General features: G+C 46.0%; 1 protein-coding gene across 4 annotated transcripts in view; it reads left to right on the top strand.

The window, feature by feature from the left end:
* The window catches only part of phldb2b (pleckstrin homology-like domain, family B, member 2b), a 185,953-nt gene that overhangs the window by 32,080 nt on the left and 133,390 nt on the right, over window positions 1-20,483 (top strand). For all 4 annotated transcript variants that reach the window (XM_052013321.1, XM_052013323.1, XM_052013324.1 and 1 more), the window contains exons 3-5: window positions 5,711-5,784; window positions 6,160-6,283; window positions 7,828-8,010. In XM_052013321.1, the coding sequence (XP_051869281.1) occupies window positions 5,776-5,784; window positions 6,160-6,283; window positions 7,828-8,010 (316 nt within the window). In that variant the 5' untranslated portion in view covers window positions 5,711-5,775. The remainder of the gene's footprint in view (window positions 1-5,710; window positions 5,785-6,159; window positions 6,284-7,827; window positions 8,011-20,483) is intronic.

The raw sequence follows: 20,483 nt of genomic DNA, 5'->3' as shown, positions 1-20,483 counted from the left end.
GGGCTGTGACTAGTGGTGTCCCACAAGGATCATTTCTGGGACCTCTGCTTTTCGTGATTTTTATTAATGACTTAGATGAGGGGGTAGAAGGGTGGGTTGGCAAGTTTGCAGATGACACAATGGTTGGTGGTGTTGTGGATAATGTGGAGGATCGTTGAAGATTGCAGAGGGTCATTGATAGGATGCAGAGCTGGACTGAGAAGTGGCAGATGGAGTTCAATCTGGAGAAGTGTGAGGTGGTACATTTTGGAAGGACAAACTCCAGGGCGTAGTAAAAAGTTAATGGCAGGATTCTGGGTAGTGTGGATGAGCAGAGGGATCTGGGGGTTCATATCCAGAGATCGCTGAAAGTTGCCTCACAGGTGGATAGGGTAGTTAAGAAAGCTTATGGGATGTTAGCTTTCATAAGTCATGGGATCGAGTTTAGGAGCCGCGAGGTATTGATGCAGCTCTACAAAACTCTGGTTAGACCACACTTAGAGTACTGTGACCAGTTTTGGTCGCTTCATTATAGGAAGGATGTGGAAGCATTGGAAAGGATGCAGAGGAGATTTACCAGGATGCCACCAGGTTCGGAGAGAATGCATTATGAGGAGAGACTAAGGGAGCTAGGGCTTTACTCATCGGAGAGAAAGGAGGATGGGGGGAGACATGATAGAGGTATACAAAATATTAAGAAGAATAGATAGAGTAGACAGTCAGCGCCTCTATCCCAGGGCACCAGTGCTCAATACAAGAGGGCATGGCTTTAAAGTAATGGGTGGGAAGTTCAAGGCAGATATTAGAGGAAGGTTTTTTACCCGGAGAGTGGTTGGGGCATGGAATGTGCTGCCTGGGGTGGTGGTGGAGGCAGGTACGTTGGTCAAATTCAAGAGATTGCTAGATAAGCATATGGAGGAATTTAAAATAGAAGGATCTGTGGGAGGAAGCGGTTAGATAGTCTTAGGCGAGGTTCAAAGGTCGGCACAACATTGTGAGCCGAAGGGCCTGTATTGTGCTGTACTGTTCTATGATTCTATGATAATTAGAACATCTCACCACCTAACTCAGTTCTGAGTAAAACCTCTTATTGCTTTCTGAAGCGAATTACAACATGGGACCAAATGCATCAAAATGCGGTGGTTACTAGAGGACACTGATAGCTGAAATGGCTTTTGTAACAATTCATTCAGGGGTAGATTGTGTAGTCTGTGTGCTGCTGAGATTCCTGGGTTCAGCAGATCATCAGCCTCTCCGTGTGGGATTCTGTGATCCAAGCAAATCGCCTCTCCATAATTGTCATCCCAAACACCCACACCTTTCACTGCTGGATGCGTCCCCAGTGTTGGTGCACAATGGTGCAGCTGGTAGAGCTGGCGCCTCGCAGCTCCAGAGACACAGGTTTGATCCTGACCTCAGAGCACTCAGGAGAAACCTACGTGGTCACAGGGCGAACATGCAAGCTCCTATATCCCAGAGACATGTGGGTTGGTAAGTTATTTGGCATCTGTAAATTGCTCCTAGTGTGTAGGGGAGTGGTGGAATCTGGGGGGAGTTGATGGGAGTATGGAGAAAATAAAAAATGGGATTAATGTAGGATTAGTGGAAATGGGCTTGTAATAGGAGTCGGCGGTGCTTCATAACTCTATTAGTCAGTGACTTGATGCACTGGGTTAAATCTTTTTTTTGAATCCCTTGATGACTCTAAAAAGATTAGGAATACTCTTAAGGGAAATCCAGAGGGCAAAGAGAGGGTATGAGATGGATCTGGCAGGTAAGGTTTAGGAAAATCTTAAGAGTTCTATGGTATATTAAAAATGTGGCCAGGGAGAGAGTCCAGTCCCCTCAGAGATCAGCAGGGCCACCTCTGTCCCGAGCCACAGGAGATGGGTGAGATTTTAACAAATAATTCTCTTTAGTATTTACTGAGAGAAAAATCATGGTTGCTTAAGAAGATTAGGGAAATAGGTGGATATGTTTTAGAGAAAATTCAAAATACCAGGGAGGAGGTATTTGCATCCTTACAGTGCATTAAGTTAGATAAATCCCCAGTGCTGACCGAGTGCATCCTCGATTTTGTGGAAGGCCAGAGAAGAAATTGCAGAGGCCCTTGTGGAGATATTTGCTTCATTGTTAGCCCTGTGAAGTTCCTGAAGAACTGAAGGTGGCTGATGTTGTTCTGTTGTTTAAGAAGGGTAGCAAGGGAAAACCCAGGGAACTGCAGGCTGATCAGCCTGGGATGTGAGTGGTGGAGAAGTTATGGAGGGAATTCTGAGGGACAGGATCTACCAGCATTGGATAGGAGAGAGTCCTGATTAGGAGGTGTCAGCATGGCTTTGTTACGTGGAAGGTCCGTGCTTGACCGAAACTTTTAGAGTTTTTTGAAGAGGTAACCCAAAAGGTAGATGAGGGTAGAGGGCAGTGGGATGTCGTCTGTTTGTACTTTAGCCAAGCCTTTGACAAGATCTCCAGGTAGGCTGGTCTGGAAGGTTAGGTCCCATGAATCCAGGGAGAACTAGTTAGGTGGATTCAAATTGGCTCGGAGATAGGAAGCAGAGGTTGGTGGTTGAAGGTTATTTCTCGGAATGGAGGCTGGTGACTATTGGTGTGGCCACAGGGGTCGTTGGGACCTTTGTTATTTGTTATTGATATAATCATTTGGATGTCAAATGCACAAAGCTTGATCAGGTAAAGTTTCTGGATGATACAAAGTGATGGATCATCAGAAACAGGGGGATGATTCTAATGATCATAAGTTACAGGGGGATCTTGATCAGTTAGGGAAGTGGGCCGAGGAGTGGTAAATGGATTTCAATACAGATAAGTGTGAGGTGTTTGAAAGTAAAACCAGCGTAGGACTTGGAAAGGACATTGGAAAGTAAAACCAGCACAGGACTTACACTATGAATGGTAGGGCACTAGAGAGTGTAATGGAACAGAGGGACCGAGGGGTACAATTGCATAGTTCGTTGAAAGCAGGGTGGTGAAAAAGGTGTTTAGCATGCTGGCCTTCATCAGTCAGGGCATTGAGTATAGGAGTTGGAACATTATGTTACAGTTGTATAAGTCGCTGGTGAGGCCGCACTTGGAATACTGTGTACAGTTTTGGTCACCCTATTGTTAGAAAAGATGTGGTTAAACTCGAAAGAGTGCAGAAAAGATTTACGAGGATGTTGCCAGGACTAAAGGGCCTGAGTTATAGGGAGAGGTTGGCCAGGCTAGGCTTTTATTCCTTGGAATGTGGGAGAATGAGGTATTTAAAATTATGAGAGGCATAGTAGATTGTAACAGTCTTTTCCCCAGGGTAGGGGAGTCCAAAACTAGGGGGCATAGGTTTAGGGTGAAACGGGAAACGTTCAAAAGGGAACTGAGGGGCAACCTTTTCATGCAGAGGGTGGTAAGTGTATGGAACAAGCTGCCAGAGGAAGTGGTTGAGGCAGGTACAATAATATCATTTAAGAAGCACTTGGATCGGCACATGGAGGGGCGGGGCATGAGGGATATGGGTGAAATGCAGGATATGGGGACTAGCTAGGTGTGCACCACAGTCAACATAGACTTATTGGGCCGAAGGGTCTATATCCGTGCTGCATTGCTCTATGACTCTAAATCTCAGCTTGTATATTAGAGCCAATTCTGAACAACAAACTTGAGAGATGCAAATCCAGGGGAAGGTGTTTAAGTAACCCAGTGGAGATGAGGATCTTGTGTCATGCATAAGAACTGAGAGAAGCTGGGATTGTTTTCCTCACAGCACAGAAAGTTAACTAATGACCTGAAGTATTTGCAGATTGTTGAAAAGGGTTTAATAGTCGTAGAATCATACATCAGTGGTATGAAAGTTGCTGGAGGGAATTCTGAGGGACAGGACTTACTTGCATTTGGGAAGCAAGAATTGATTGGGGGTTGTCAGCTTGGCTTTGTTTGTGGGACATCATGTCTCACAAATTTGACTAAATTTTTTAAGAGATCACCAAGAGGATTGATTAGGGCAGGGTAGTCGATGTGGTATACATGGACTTTTAGCAAGGACCTACATGGTAGGCTGGTCCAGAAGGCTAATTCATGGGATCCAGGGTGAGCTAGCTAATTGGATACAAAATTGACTTGGTGGAAAGAGGCAGAGGGTGATCATGGAGGTTGTTTTTCAGATTGGAGAACTGTGACCAGTGGTGTGGCCACAGGGGTCGGTGCTGGGTCCTCTGTTGTTTGTCATCTGTATTAATGATTTGGATGAGAAGGTAGATGGCAGGGTTAGTAAGTTTGGAGATGACACCAAAATTCATGGTATAGTGGACAGTGAAGAAGGTTGTTCAAGGTTACAACAAGATTTAAATTAGCTGGGAAAGTGGACAAGGGAATGGCTAATGGAATTTAACTCAGACAAGTACAAAGTGATACATTTTGGGAAGTTAAACCAGGCCATGATCTACACAGTGAACAGCAAGACCTTGAGCACATAGTTCCCTAAAAAGTGGTGATGCGGGTTGACAGAATGCCTTAATTGAGTACAAAAGTTGGGATGTCATGTTACAACTGTACAAATCATTTGTTAGGCCACACTTGGAGTATTATGTGCAGTTCTGGTCACTATGCTAAAGGGAGGATGTCATTCAGCTGGAAAGGGTGCAGAAAAGATTCATGGGAATGTTGCCGGGACTGGAGGGCTTGAGTTATGAGAGACTGGATAGGTTGGGACTGTTTTCCCTGGAGTCAAGGAGGGTGGGGGTGACCTTATCAAGGTGTATTAAAATCACGAGGAGCATAGGCAGGGCAGATAGTCACAGTCTTTTTCCCAGGGTAGGGGAGTCTAAAACTAGAGAGAGTAGGCTTAAGGTGAGAGGGGAAAAGTTTAAAGAGAACCTGAGGGACGAGCTTTTCACATAGAGGGTGGTGGGTATATGGAATGAGCTACCAGAGGAGGTGGTAGAGATGGGTACAATTACAGTGTTAAAAGACATTTGGACAGGTACATGGATTCAGAGGGACATGGGCCAATGTGAATGGCATTAGCGGTGATAGGCATCTTGTTCGGCCTGGATGAGTTGGGCCGAGGTGCTGTTTCCGTGCTGTATAACTCTATGCATCTATGAATCTATAAGCACAGAAACAGGCCCTCCGATGCACTGAGCCTGTGCCAACCATCAACCACCCATTAAAAGTAACCCTACACTAATCCCATTTTATTCTCCCCACATTCCCATCAACTCCCCTCAGATTCTACCACTCACCCACAGACTAAGGGACAATTTACAATAGCCAATTAATCCCAACACGCACGTCTTTGGGATGTGGGAGGAAACCAGAGCACCCGGACGTGAGAGAGAATGCAAACTCCAGACAGACAGCACCCGAGGTCAGGATCAAACCCGGGTCTCTGATGCTGCAAGGCAGCAGCTCTACTAGCTGCACCACTGTGCTGCCCGTTTTGTTGGAGCAGATAGAGAGAAGGTGCTTCCATTAACGGGAAGGTTAGTGACCAGATTTAAGATAGTTTGCTTTGCTTAGCCATGCATTTAGTGCATTGCAGATTTTCTTGAAAATGTGGCAGAGAATGATTCAACAATACATTTCAAAAGGGAAGTTGATGTATACTTGAAAAAGAGAAATTTACTTGGCTTGCTTGCTACATGAGGATGGTTTATAAGGTGCTGAATGGTTTCCAGTTCTGCATTCTTTCCATTGTCTGGATCTGTAACCAAAACATTCATGTGTTCTCAAAAATTTGCAGGAAACAGGGAAGTCCGAAGATGAGAAAGTATCGGAAGAAAAGGAGGGGCCAAGGAATATCTGGGGATGCTGAAAGTGAGTGCCTGGTGTTGAGAATCACACCATGAACAAGAACCACAGTTTAAAGAGGTGCCCAAGGCAGAATAACATTGAATAATGATAGGCTTCAACTGTCGTTTTCTTGGAAAGCCCATGGTGTTTAAATGGCTAATTTCTTGCCCTACCACTCAAGCTTCACCAAAGATCCTGTACTGTAGACAGCAGAGTCAAATCAATTTGAGTTTATTGTCATGTGTACAAGTACGGTGAAGTGCAGGTACAGTGAAAAACCTTGCTTGCAGCAGCATCACATGCACATAGGTTACAGACAACACACAGAACATAAAGGCAAGAGGGAAGTGCAGGTCTTCCTTTGCAGTGGGAGTGACGCTGGGTTTGGTTCATTTACAGAGCACCTCACTGGACATTATCGACATTGGAAAAGGGTTGAAGATGCAATCGGAGAGACCCCACCTCGTGAGTCTGGGGCGTGGCCGGCTGAGCATTGCCATCACTCTCCTCCCTATTAATGAAGGTACGAGAGGGCCACCATGATTGTTGGCCTGGTGTGCACTGAAGACAGAGCTGTGGTCTCTACCATGTTTGGAGTAGATGTCATTAGACTGGAGAAGGTGCAAAAAAACATTGTTAGACAGGAGTTGGGGGAGTAAATTGGGAGCAGCTGTTATTGGGAAAGTCCACATCTGACATCAACTGATCAGAGTACAGTATAAGTATGTTCCAGTAAGAAGGAAGGTCAAGGATGGCAAGGTAATTGGATGATGACAGAGGTGGTGAAATTAGTCAAAAAGAGAAAGGAAGAATATGTAAGGTTTAGGAAGCTAAAATCAGATAGGGCCCTTGAGGAATATAAAGAAAACAGGAAAGAACTCAAGCCAATAGGGGCCATGAAATGTCCTTGGTAAGTAGGATTAAATCCATTGGAGAGGACTCTTACACACATTTGGAAAACTGTACCCTGATTAGGGACAGTCAGAATGGCTTTGTGTAGGGCAGGTCATGTTTTACAAACGATTGAGTCTTTTGAGAAGGTGACCAAGGCAGTGGATGTTGTCTACATGGACTTCAGTAAGGCAATTTATAAGATCCCTTATATTAGGCTCATCCAGAAGATTAAGATGCTTGGATCCACAGTGACTTGGTAGTTTAGATTAATAATTGGCTTGCCCATAGAAGGCAGGGGGTAGTGGTGGAAGGGTGTTATTCTTGCTGGCTTAATATGCCCGCTAATAAATTTGCAGATGACACAGATTGGTGGAGTTATGGACAGTGAAGAAGGTTGTCAAAGGATACAGCAGGATATTAATCAGTTACAGATATGGGTGGAGAAATAGCAGATGGAGTTTAATCTGGGTAAATATGAGGTGTTGCACTTTGGGAGGTCAAATGTAAGGGGAAAGTATACAGTTAATTGGCCAGACCTTAACAGCATTGATGGACAGAGGGATCTTGTGGTCCAAGTCCATAGCTCCCTGAAAGTGGCAAGGCAAATCTCCCCCTCCACTCCCCTCCTCCCCCCCCCTTCTCCCCTCTCCTCCCCTCTCCATTTCATTCCCTTCTTCCCCTCCCACATCACACCTCCCCCTCCCATTACATTAACTGATGGCCTGTGACCAGTGTTTACACTAGACTGTGGTGGGGAATGATATGTGGAATGTCAGCACTTGAAGTTTGCCAGAGCCAGTGAAGTGATTAATCTACACTTGTTTCCGAGGAAGTTCTAACCCAGCAGTGTGGGGCCTGTGCTCAGCACCACAGTGAACTCTGTTGCACAACAGGTCCTCTAAGGGGTAACAGGCACCTAACACCAGCAGTCAGCGCCCGAGGTCAGGACTGAACCCAGGTCGCTGGAGCTGTGAGGCAGTGGCTCTACCAGCTGCGCCACCTTACCGACTGCTGATCACCATTCATCGAGAGAGCTCATGGGCTGCGGCTTCTTGTGCTGTAAGTTCTGAGTGACTTGAAAGAGGGGTCTGAGGAATTTGGATGCTCCAATTTGGCACTGAGGACACTTCAATCCAATTGCCACCAAGGTAAAGGTTTGTGTTTGTTCCTCAGGCAAGACGAGGATTGGCACTGAAGATGCTGCTGTTCCACAGGATATTATAATACAAGGGCTGGATGTGGCAGCGGAACACTGTTACATCGAGAATGAACAGGGGGTGATCAAGCTGCACCCATGCGGGAACTGCTGCACCATGGATGGATTTCTGGTGAAGGAGCCCACACAACTGACCCAAGGTAGGGACACGTCCTGCATTCACTGCCCAGTTCTGCTGTCACTCACACTGTGTTATGAGGTAGGACTGATGTGTCAGGGAGAGAGGGCACCAATGTAGGTGGGTGTGTGTGCACTGTGCCAATGTTGATGGGTGTGTGTGCACTGTGCCAGTGTTGGTGGGTGTGTGTGTGTGCACTGGGCCAGTGTTGGTTGGTGTGTGTGCACTGGGCCAGTGTTGGTGGGTGTGTGTGTGCACTGTGCCAGTGTCAATGGGTGCGTGTGCATGCTGTGCCAGTATCAGTAAGCATGCACACTGACAGTGTCAGTGTGTGTGTGTGTGTGTTTGTGTATATATGCACTGTGCCAGATTCAATGAGTGTATGCGTACACCATGCAAGTGTCAGTGGATGTTTGTGTCTGTGCATTCTGTCAGTGTCAGTGGATGTATGTGTGCACTGTGCCAGTGCCATTGCCAGTTTCGGTGAGTGTATACGCTGTCAGGGGTAGCTGGTATGTCTACTGTCCCTGAGCTGTCAGGTGTGTCTGATGTTTCAGAGCTAAAGGGGGACGTCCAGTGCCTGTGAGCAGTGTGTCAGGGACACCTCTGGTACATTGCATGACAACGTCATAATACCTTTAATGATTATACTGTTCTTCATAACACCAGCCCTGTTGACTTGTGTAGAAAGGCTGCTGTGCAAGACACCAGAGTAATGCACAAGATGATGCTGTGTTCTTTCTTCACTGATTGGTCGGTGAACCTTAGTCCTTAAAGTAAAGAGCAGTTGTTTTTCCAGCAATTTTCCCACATCTGTCCCCACTGGATCTATCAGTGATGGATGCTGCTTGTGCTGCTGCTGGTGGTGACTTGCTGCATGTGTTGGGGAACCAAGGGGTTCTTCCACATTGCAACCATGATTTATTCCTCAGTATAAGTTGGTGCAGGCAAGAGAGGAGGTGGGTCCCTCAGCACTGAAACCAGTGAGGTACTTGTCCACTTGTCTGCACTTGTCTGTTATTCTTTTCCTGCTGACTGTGTTCAAGCTTGCACATTCACCCTTGTTTTGTCCTTTAGTGGATCATTGGTGGATTTGGTAATGCGGGAGAGAGTGCTGAGGAGATTCACCAGGATGTTGCCTGGATTGGAGGATTTTAGTTGTGGGGAGAGGTTTGATAGGCTGGGCTTGTTTTCCCTGGAGCAAAGGAGACTGAGTGGTGACCTAGTAGATTATGAAAGGCAGAGATAGAGAAGATAGTCAGAATCTCTTTCCCATGGCAGGAGTTTGAAAAACAAGAGGCCATGGGTTTAAGGTGAGAGAAAGGAGTTTTAAAGGGGATCTGAGGGTAAGTTTTTTTTATACGGAGTGTAGATACATCATGGCTTGGTACGGCAACTGCTCTGCCCGGGACTGCAAGAATCTGCAGAGAGTTGTGGACACAGCCCAGCACATCACGGAAACCAGCCTCCCCTCCATGGACTCTGTCTACACTGGGTAAAACAGCCAACATCATCAAAGACCCTACCCATCCTGGATATTCTCTCTTCTCCCCCCTCTCATCGGGCAGAAGATACAAAAAGCCTGAAAGCATGTACCGCCAGGCTCAAGGACACCTATCCTGCTGTTGGTAAGACTATTGAATGGTGCCCTTGTACGATAAGATGGACTCTTGACTTCACAATCTACCTTGTCATGGCTTTGCACCTTTTTGTCTGCCTGCACTGCACTTTCTGTAACTGTAACACTTTATTCTGCACTCTGTTATTGCTTTTCCCTTGTACTACCTCAATGTACTGATGTGATGAAATGATCTGTATGGATGGCATGCAAAACAAAGTTTTCCACTGTACCACAGTACATTAGACAATAATAAACAATTTACCAATTTGCTGAGGTCATAGTTGTGGCTTAAAGCAGTCCTGCATTATAATAACAGCATTCAGGAATCCATGTGTAAATGCTTCCTTTCCACAACACCTGTTTATCTATTTTGCACTTGAGTCCATGAGGCAGATTCCAGGGTGAGAGGATATACTTCCCCTCACCTTTCTGAGGTCTCAGCCATCAGATGGTGCAGAGATTCATGGAGTGGTACAGCACAGAAGTTGGCCCTTTGACGACCTTTTCACCCATCTACACCAATCCCATTTGTCTGCATTAGGACTGTATCCTTCTATGCCTTGTCTATTCATGTGTATCTCTAAATGCCTATTAGATGTAGTGATTGTATTTGATTCCACCACCTCCTTAAAAGACATTTAGACAGGTACGTGGATTGGAAGGGTTGAGAGGGATATGGGCCAAATGCAGACAAATGGGACTAGCTTAGATGAGTATCTTGGTTGGTATGGACGTGTTGGGCGGAAGGGCGTATTTTGTTGCTGTATTACTCTATAACTCCTCTGGCAGCGTGTTCCAGATATCAACCAGTCTGTGTAAAACAAAAACTTATCCCCTTTAAATCTCCTTTCTTTCACCCTAAACCCATGCCTTCTTGTTTTGATACCCCTACCATGGGGAAATGATTCTGACTGTCGTCCCTATTTGTGCCTTTCATAATCTTATGCATGTCTATCAGGTCCCCCCTCAGCCTCCTTCACTCCAGGGAAAACAAGCCCAGCCTATCCAATCTCTCCCCATAACTAAAGTCCTCCAATCCAGGCAACATCCTGGTGAATCTCCTCTGCACTCTCTCCATCGCAATCACATCCTTCCTATAGTGTGGTGACACAATAATCTGAGTGCGGTCAAACCAGTATTTTGTAAAGTTTCAACATAATGTCCCAACTCTTATATTCTGTGCCCCAAGCTATGAGGCAAGCATGCCGTATGCGTTCTTCTTCATCACCTATCTAGCTGTGTTGCACTTTAGGGAACCACGTACTTGAACCCCAAAAGATTGAATGTGGTTTTAAGATTTTCATTTACAAACAGAGAGATCAATGGATGTTTGTTCCGTGTAGAGTACTTTGAAAGCTGGCGTTGAATGTTTTTGGGAACTCACCTCACTGTCTTCTGTAAAATCCACCTTTGTGATCAAGATTTTATCCATCTCTACTAAAGCCTCCTTTGGTATGTCCTTGACATGCTTTTGTGGGTTTAAGGGAATATGCGTTTATCAAAGGTTGGTGGATGTCGTTCAGGTGTGGCATAGTAGAGCAGCTGGATGAGCCACTGCCTCACAGCTCCAGTGACCCGGTTCAGTCCTGACCTCGGGTGCTGTCTGTGTGGTGTTTGCAGGTTCTTCCGTGTGGATTTCCCCCGGATGCTCTGGTTTCCTCCCACATCCCAAAGACGTGCGGGGTTGGTAGGTTAATTAGTCCCTGTAAATTGCCCCTGGTGTGTAGGTGAGTGATGGGATTTGATGGGAGTGTGAGGAGAATGAAATGGAAGGGAAGGGGGGAGGAAGAGGAGGAGGGTGGCGATACTGGTCAGGAACACTGTTACAGCTGCGGAAAGGATGGATGTTATAGAAGGATCATCTCTAGAGTCCGTATGGGTGGAAGTAAGGAACAAGAAAGGAGCAGTTACTCTACTAGGAGTATTCTGTAGGCCCCCTGGTAGCAGTAGAGATATAGAGGTGCAGATTGGCAGGCAGTGTTTGGACAGAAGCAAAAATAACAGGGTTGTTAAAATGGGAGACTTCAACTTCCCAAAGATAGACTGGAACCTGCTTAGTGCCAAAGGTTTAGATGGGACGGAATTTGTTAAATGTGACGCAGTATGTCGACAGGCCGACTAGAGGGAATGCCATGCTAGATCTAGTTTTAGGAAATGAACCGGGACAGGTGAAGGATCTATTGGTGGGTGAGCATTTGGGGGACAGTGACCATTGTTCCATAATCTTTAAAATTGTCATGGACAGGGACAGGTGCAGAGGGGACAAGAAGATATTTAATTGGGGAAGGGCGAACTATGAGGCTATAAGGAGAGAACTTGGGAGTGTAAATTGGGATGTCCTTTTTGAAGGGAAATGTACTATGGAGATGTGGTCGATGTTCAGGGATCTTATGCAGGATGTTAGGGATAGATGTGTCCCGGTGAGGCAGAGAAGGAATGGCAGGGTGAAGGAACAGTGGGTGACGAGAGAGGTGGAACGACTAGTTAGGGAGAAGAAGGTAGCATACATAAGGTATAAGCAGCAAGGTTCAGACAAGGCCCGTGAGGAATATAGAGTAGCGAGGAAGGAACTTAAGAAAGGGCTGAGGAGAGCTAGAAGGGGACATGAAAAGGCGTTGGCTAGTCGGGTTAAGGAAAATCCCAAGGCCTTTTTCACGTACGTGAAGGGTAGGAGGATGGTTATGGTAAAGGTAGGTCTGATTAAAGACAAAGGTGGGAGAATGTGCCTGGAGGCAGCAGAAGTGTGAGAAGTTCTCAATGAATACTTCTCTTCAGTATTCACCAAGGAGAGGGGTCTTGATGACGCGGAAGGGAGTGCTGGTAAGGGTAATGTTCTCGAGGTTGTAGATATCAAGAGAGAGGATGTGTTGAAGTTGTTAAATAATATCAAGACAGACAAATCTCCGGGGCCTGACAGGATATTCCCCAGGCTGCTTCGAGAGGCGAGGGAGATTGTTGTACCGCTGGTAAGGATCTTTGAGTCCTCGTTGTCCACGGGGATGGTGCCGGAGGATTGGAGGGTGGCGAATGTTGTCCCCTTGTTCAAAAAAGGTAGTAGGGATAGTCCAGGCAATTACAGACTGGTGAGTGTCACGTCTGTGGTGGGTAAGCTGTTAGAAAGGATTCTAAGGGATAGGATCTATGAACACCTAGAGAATCATGGACTGATTAGGGACAGCCAGCATGGCTTTGTGAAGGGAAGATCTTGCCTCACAAGCCTGATAGAGTTCTTTGAGGAGGTGACGAGGAAGATTGATGAGGGTAGTGCGGGTGGATGTGGTCTATATGGATTTTTAGTAAGGCGTTTTATAAGGTTCCTCATGGTAGGCTTCTTCAGAAGGTCAGAGGCCAAGGGATCCAGGGAAGCTTGGCTGTGTGGATTAGGAATTGGCTTGCCTGTAGAAAGCAGAGGGTTGTGGTGGAGGGAGTGCCCTCGGATTGGAGGGTAGTGACTAGTGGTGTCCCGCAGGGATCGGTTCTGGGACCTCTACTTTTTGTGATATTTATAGATGACTTAGATGAGGGGGTGGAAGGCTGGGTTAGTAAGTTTGCGGACCACACTAAGATAGGCGGTGCTGTGGATAGTGTGGAGGGCTGTCGGAGCTTACAGAGGGATATTGATAGGATGCAGAGCTGGGCTGAGAAGTGGCAGATGGACTTCAATCTGGAGAAGTGTGAGGTGGTACACTTTGGAAGGACAAACTCCAGGCAGAGTACAGGGTAAATAGCAAGGTACTTGGCAGTGTAGAGGAGCAGAGGGATCTGGGGATTTGTATTCACAGTTCACTGAAAGTTGCCTCACAGGTGGCTAGAGCAGTTAAGAAGGCCTATGGGATGTTAGCTTTCATAAATCGTGAGATTGAGTTTAAGAGCCGTGAAGTGATGTTGCAGCGTTGCAAAACTCTAGTTAGACCACACTTAGAGTACTGTGTTCGGTTCTGGTCGCCACATTATAGGAAGGATATGGAGGCGTTGGAGAGGGTGCAGAGGAGATTTACCAGGATGCTGCCTGGATTAGAGTGTATAAAATATAAGGAGAGGCTTAAGGTGCTAGGGCTTTACTCATTGGAGAGGAGGAGGATGAGAGGAGACACGATAGAGGTATATAAAATATTGAGAGGAATAGATAGAGTAGACAGTCAGCGCCTCCTTCCCAGGGCACCAATGCTCAAGACGAGAGGGCATGGCTTTAAGGTTATGGGTGGGAGGTTCAGGGGAGATGTCAGGGGGAGGTTTTTCACCCAAAGAGTGGTTGGTGCATGGAATGCACTGCCTGGGGTGGTGGTGGAGGCAGATACATTGGACAGGTTCAAGAGTTTGTTGGATAGGCATATGGAGGAATGTGAGATAGAGGGATATGCGGGAGGAAAGGGTTAGGTAGTGTGAGGGTGGTTTGATGGACGGCACAACGTGGTGGGCTGAAGGGCCTGTTTTGTGCTGTATGGTTCTATGGAATTAGTGCAGGATGAGTGTAAATGGGTGGTTGATGGAAGTGCAGAGTTGGTGCGCCGAAGGGCCTGTTTTCCATGACTCTGTGAAAGAAAGTTGTAAGTTGGATATCAGACTGCACTCACTCACTTATCCCAGCAGGGAAACAGATGACACTGCAGGTGGGACGATGCAAGATCTCTTACAGTACCAAAACATCCCTCTAAAAATATCGCAGAATTCTAACACTGAAGGCCAGGACCTTTTAACAACCTTTCCAACTTTTCCTGCCACTTACAGTGGACAATAAGCTCTTTGGTTTAACAACAAACAGAATGCTAGGAGAACTCAGCAAGTCAGGCAGTGTCTGTGGAGGTAAAAGGTGTGAGCTGATGTTTCGGGTTGAGACCCTGCATCAGGACTGAGAGGGAACAGGAAAGATTTCTGGTATGTAGAGGGGTGGGAGAGAGGCAGGTCGGTTTTTATTTGGTTTCTTATTTCCTGTGTTTACTTTACAAATATGTGTTGCAGTTGTACAAAGTGTTGGTGTTGCCACAGTTGCAGTGTTGTGTTCCGTTTTGGTCACCCTGCTATAGGAAAGGTGCCATTAAGCTGGAAAGAGTGCAGAGGAGATTTACGAGGATGTTGCCAGGACTGGAGGGACTGAGTAATAGGGAAAGGTTGGGCAGGCTTGGTCTTTATTCCTTGCAGCATAGGAGACTGAGAGGTGACCTCAAAGAGGGGTATAAAATCATGAATAGCATAGATAGGGTGAATGCACACAGTCTTTTCCCCAGGGTAGGGGAAACAAGAACTAGAGGGCATAGGTTTAAGGTGAGAGGGGACAGATTTAAAAGGGACATACCATAGAACAATACAGGCCCTTCGGCCCACCATATCGTGCCAACCTTCAAACCACTCCTAAGACTATCTAACCCCTTCCTCCCACATATCCCTCTATCTTAAATTCCTCCATATGCTTATCTAACAATCTCTTGAACTTGACCAAAGTATCAGCCTCCACCAGCATTCCAGGCACCAACCACTCTCTGGGTGAAAAACCTCCCACCTCCCTCTGACATCTCCCTTGAACTCCATCCCCACCCCCCCCATTACCTGAAAGCCATGCCCCAGGAAAGAGGCGCTGGCTGTCCACTCTATCTATTCCTCCTAATATTTTGTATACCTCTATCATGTCTCCCCTCATCCTCCTTCTCTCCAATGAGTAAAGCCCTAGCTCCTTTAGTGTCTCCTCATAATCCATACTCTCTAATCCAGGCAGCATCCTGGTAAATCTCCTCTGCACCTTTCCAACGCCTCCACATCCTTCCTATAATGAGGAGACCAGAACTGGACACAGTACTCTAAGTGTGGTCTAACTAGAGTTTTGTAAAGCTGCATCATTACTTCGCGGCTCTTAAACTTGATCCCACAACTTATGAAAGCTAACATCCCATAAGCTTTCTTAACTACCCTATATACCTGTGTAGCAACTTTCAGTGATCTGTGGATATGAACCCCCAGATCCCTCTGCTCCTCTACACTGCCCAGAATCCTGCCATTTACCTTGTATTTCGCCTTGGAATTTGTCATTCCAAAGTGTACCACCTCACACTTCTCTGGATCGAACTCCATCTGCCACTTGACAGCCCAGCACTGCATCCTATCAATATCCCTCTGTCAGCTTCGACAGCCCCCCACCACCGATCTTTGTGTCACCTGCAAACTTGCTAACCCACCCTTCCACCCCCTCATCCAAGTCATTAATAAATATCACAAAAAGTAGAGGTCCCAGAACCGATCCTTGTGGGACACCACTAGTCACAGACCTCCAATCTGAATGCACTCCCTCCACCACAACCCTCTGCTTTCTACAGGCAAGCCAATTCTGAATCCACATGGCCAAGCCTCCCTGGATCCCTTGACCTCTGACCTTCTGAAGAAGCCTACCATGCAGAACCTTGTCAGAAGCCTTACTAAAATCCATGTAGACCACATCCACTGCACTACCCTCATCAATCTTCCTGATCACCTCCTCAAAGAACCCTATCAGGCTAGTGAGGCAAGATCTTCCCTTCACAAATCCATGCTGGCTGTCCCTAATCAGTCCATGATTCTCTAAATGATCATAGATCCTATCTTTTAGAATCCTTTCTAGCAGCTTACCCACCACAGACGTAAGGCTCACTGGTCTGTAATTCCCTGGACAACATTCCCTGGTCTGTAAGGGGACAACATTCGCCACCCTCCAATCCTCCGGTACCATCCCCGTGGACAACGAGGACTCAAAGATCCTAGCCAGCGGTTGAGCAATCTCCTCCCTCGCCTCACGAAGCAGCCTGCGGAATATTCCGTCAGGCCCTGGGGACTTATCTCTCCTAATATTTTCTAACAGCTCCAACACATCCTCTCTCTTGATATCTACATACTCTAGAACATTATCCTTACCAACACTGTCCTCAGCATCATCAAGACCCCTCTCCTTGGTGAATACTGAAGAGAAGTATTCATTGAGAACCTCACCCACTTCCACAGCTTCCAGGCACAGCTTCCCACCTTTGTCTTTAATCGGATCTACCTTTACTCTAGCCATCCTTCTGCTCTTCATGTACGAGCAAAAAGCCTTGGGATTCTCCTTAACCCTACTCGCCAAATCCTTTCCATGTCCCCTTCTCGCTCTCCTCAGCCCCTTCTTAAGTTCCCTCTTTGCTACTCTATATTCCTCACGAGCCCTGTCTGATCCTTGCTGCTTACACCTTATGTATGCTGCCTTCTTCTTCCTAACTAGTTTTTCCACCTCTCTTGTCACCCATGGTTCCTTCACCCTGCCATTCCTTCTCTGCCTCACCGGGACAAATTTATCCCTAACATCCTGCAAGAGATCCCCGAACATCGACCACGTCTCCATAGTACATTTCCCTTCAAAAATGTCATCCCAATTTACACTCCCAAGTTCTCGCCTTATAGTCTCATAATTCGTCTTTCCCCAATTAAATATCTTCCCGTCCTCTTTGCTCCTATCCTTGTCCATGACAATGCTAAAGGTTATGGAGCAGTGGTCGCTGTCCCCCAAATGCTCACCCACCAAGAGATCTGTCACCTGACCCGGTTCATTACCTAAAACTAGATCTAATATGGCTTCCCTCTAGTCGGCCTGTCAACATACTGTGACAGGAATTCGTCCTGGACACACTTAACAAACTCCGCCCTGTCTAAACCTTTGGGATTAAGCAGGTGCCAATCAATATTTGGGAAGTTGAAGTCTCCCACTGTAATAACCCTGTTATTTTTGCATCTCTCCAAAATCTGCCTCCCAATCTGCTCCTCAGTATCCCTACTGCTACCGGGCCGGGCCTATAGAATGCTCCCAGTAGAGTAACTGCTCCTTTGTTGTTCCTAACTTCCACCCATATTGACTCCATAGAGGATCCTTCTACATTATCCACCCTTTCTGCAGCTGTAAAAGTGTCCCTGACCAGTATCGCCACCCCTCCTCCTCTTCTCGCCCCCTCCCTATCCCTTTTAAAACACAGAAAACCAGGAATATTCAATATCCATTCCTGTCCTGACGTCAGCCATGTCTCTGTGATAGCCACAATATTGTAGTCCCACGTACTTATCCAAAATCTCAGTTCATCTCCCTTATTCCTGATGCTTCTTGCATTTAAGTAAATGCACTTTAGCCCATCCGCCTTACTACTTTTATAGCCTGCTTCTCCTTCCTCAAAGCTTCTGTACGTGTTAGATCTGACTTTTCCCCATCCCCTTCTTCCTCTGACCTACTCCTCTGGTTCCCATCCCCCTCACAAACTAGTTTAAACCCTCCAAACCACCCTAGCAAACCTGGCTGCAAGGATCCCCTCAGGTTTGGGTGTAATCCGTCCTCTCTGTACAGGTCCCACCTTCCCCTGAAGAGATCCCAATGATCCAAAAATCTAAAACCTTCCTCCTGCACCAACTTCTTAGCCACGCATTTATTTGCCATCTCCTCCTATTCCTACCTTCACTATTGCATGACATGAGGGGCAACTTTTTTTTTTACACAGTGGGGCATATGTGGAACGAACTGCCAAGGGAAGTGGTTGAGGCAGGTACAATAACAACATTTAAAATACATTTGGACAGGTACATGGATAGGAAAGGTTTAGAGGGATATGGGCCAAATGCGAACAAATGGGACTAGCTTGGATGGGCATCTTGCATGATGGGGCCTGATTGCATGATGTATGACTCCATAATCGACTGAAAGAAAGGATCGTGAGGTGCTGATTAGGATACAGGTGAGGGTAAAGGCTTGGTGAATTGGATATTACCGCAGTTGAGGTCGTGGGCTGAATGATTTCACCAGTATGATTTTGCACAGATAACTTTGTCCGCCACAATCCCTGCAGGAAACTGCCTGATAGATTTACTTCAGGGAATGTATTTATTTGCAGACATCCCTCCTTACAAAACATAGCCACATGTTTGTCCCCATTCTACTGGGATTCCCCACCACATGACTCCTGACACTGATTTCTTCAGACCTCAAGGGCTTCTATCCCTGTTATCAGACTCTTGAATGGATCTCTCATACACTAAAAAGTGAACTCCTGCTCTCCCAATCTACCTCGTTGTGGTCCTTTATTTTTGTCTACCTGCAACGTTGACTGTCCATTTCCCTCCGTAGATGCTGCCTGACCCACTAAGTTACTCCAGCTTTTTGTGGTTTGCTCCAGATTGCAGCACCCGCAGTCTCTTGTGTCTCTATATTCTGCGTTCTGTTTTCCTTTTGTACTACCTCAGTGTACTCATGTATGCAATGATCTGACTGAATGGCATGCAACTGAAGGCTTTTCACTGAATCTTGGTACGTGTGACAATAATAAACCAATAGCAGTAACAATTCTTTCAGGGAAAGCGTTGTGACAGTTCATTCAGCAGGATCGCCACCTGCAGCAAGGAGTGTTCCTCCTGATGCATGTGATCTGTGTGCATTCATTCTGCGGAAGGCTGAGAAATTAAATAGTGCAGAAGTTTGTGGCCTTTACGCAGCTGAAGTTGCATTCAATCCTGTTCAGTTTTAAACTGAATTTAATAATGGGAAAATAACCATTAAATTTTGTGGGTTTTTTTGAAAACACAAGTGATAAGTGCCCAGGAAAGGGAACCTGCCTCCCTACCTATTATGTGTACTGCAAGTGTACGCATCAGGAGCAGGAGTTGGCCACTCAGCCCCTCCAACCTGCTCCACCTTTTATAAAGCTGATCTGATGCTGATCAGCTGATCTGCATGTAACCCCAATCACGTTCCTGTCCAGCCCCACTAACCACTCACCCTCTTGCTCATCAGAATCTGCCAACCTCTGTCTTGAAAATATTTCAGAGTTTGCTTTCACTGCCCTCTGAGGAAGAAAGTTGCAAAGAGTCGTGACCCTCTGAGAGAAAAAAGATTGCCTCATCTCTGTCTTAAACGGGTGACCATTTATTTTTAAACAGTGACCCCCTAGTTCTAGATTCTCCCATAAAAGCAAACATCCCCTCCACATCCACCCTGTCAAGGCCCCTCAGGATCTTGTATGTTTCACTCAAATTCTCTCTTGCTCTTTTGAATTCCAGTGGACACAAGCGTAGCCTGTCCATCCTTTACTCTTAAAACAACTCACTCATTCCAGATCTTGCACCGTAAACCTCCTGTGAAATGCACGCAATGCATTAACTTCTTTCCTTAAACAAGGAGACCAATGCAGTACATAGTACACTTCAGATGTAGCTTGACCAGTTCCCTTTATGTTTGAAACATAACCTCCCTTCTTTTATATTCAGTGCCCTTAGCAATAAATGATAACATTGTGTGACCTCTACTAATTGCTGTACTTACGTACTGGTCTATTGTGAAGCATGCACTAGGACACTAGATCCCTCTGCACCTCAGAGCTCTGCAATCTCTCACCATTTAGATAATCTGCTTCTTTTATCTTTCCTGCCAAAAAAGACACTTTCCCACTTTATAATCCATTTGACAGATCTGCACCTATTCACTTAAGGAGACTACAAAGGGTATGGGTATTGGTTTATTATTGTCACTTGTACCGAGGTACAATGAAAAACTTGTCTTGCATACCAATTGTACAGGTTAATTCATTACACAGTGTAGTTACGTTGAGTTAGTACAGAGTGCATTGAGGTAGTACAGGTAAAAACAATATCAGTACAGAGTAAAGTGTCACAGGATATAGATATAGGTCTTATTGCAACTTACTTTATACCCATTTTTGTGTGATTTATAAAATGAGCAGCCATACCTTTGGTGCCTTTATCCAAGTCATTTCTATGAATTATAGAAAGTTGAGGCCCCACCATCAATCATGGCATGCTGCTCATTACGTCTTGCCAGCCCAAACAAAAACCTATTCATGTCTCTGTTTCCTGTTAGCCTGTCAATCATCTACAATAATATGTTCTTA

Source organism: Pristis pectinata, chromosome 4, assembly GCF_009764475.1.
Source record: "Pristis pectinata isolate sPriPec2 chromosome 4, sPriPec2.1.pri, whole genome shotgun sequence".
Classification (NCBI taxonomy): Eukaryota; Metazoa; Chordata; class Chondrichthyes; order Rhinopristiformes; family Pristidae; genus Pristis; species Pristis pectinata.
Note: the sequence above shows the minus strand (reverse complement) of the source record. Positions and strands in the feature narration are given on the sequence as shown.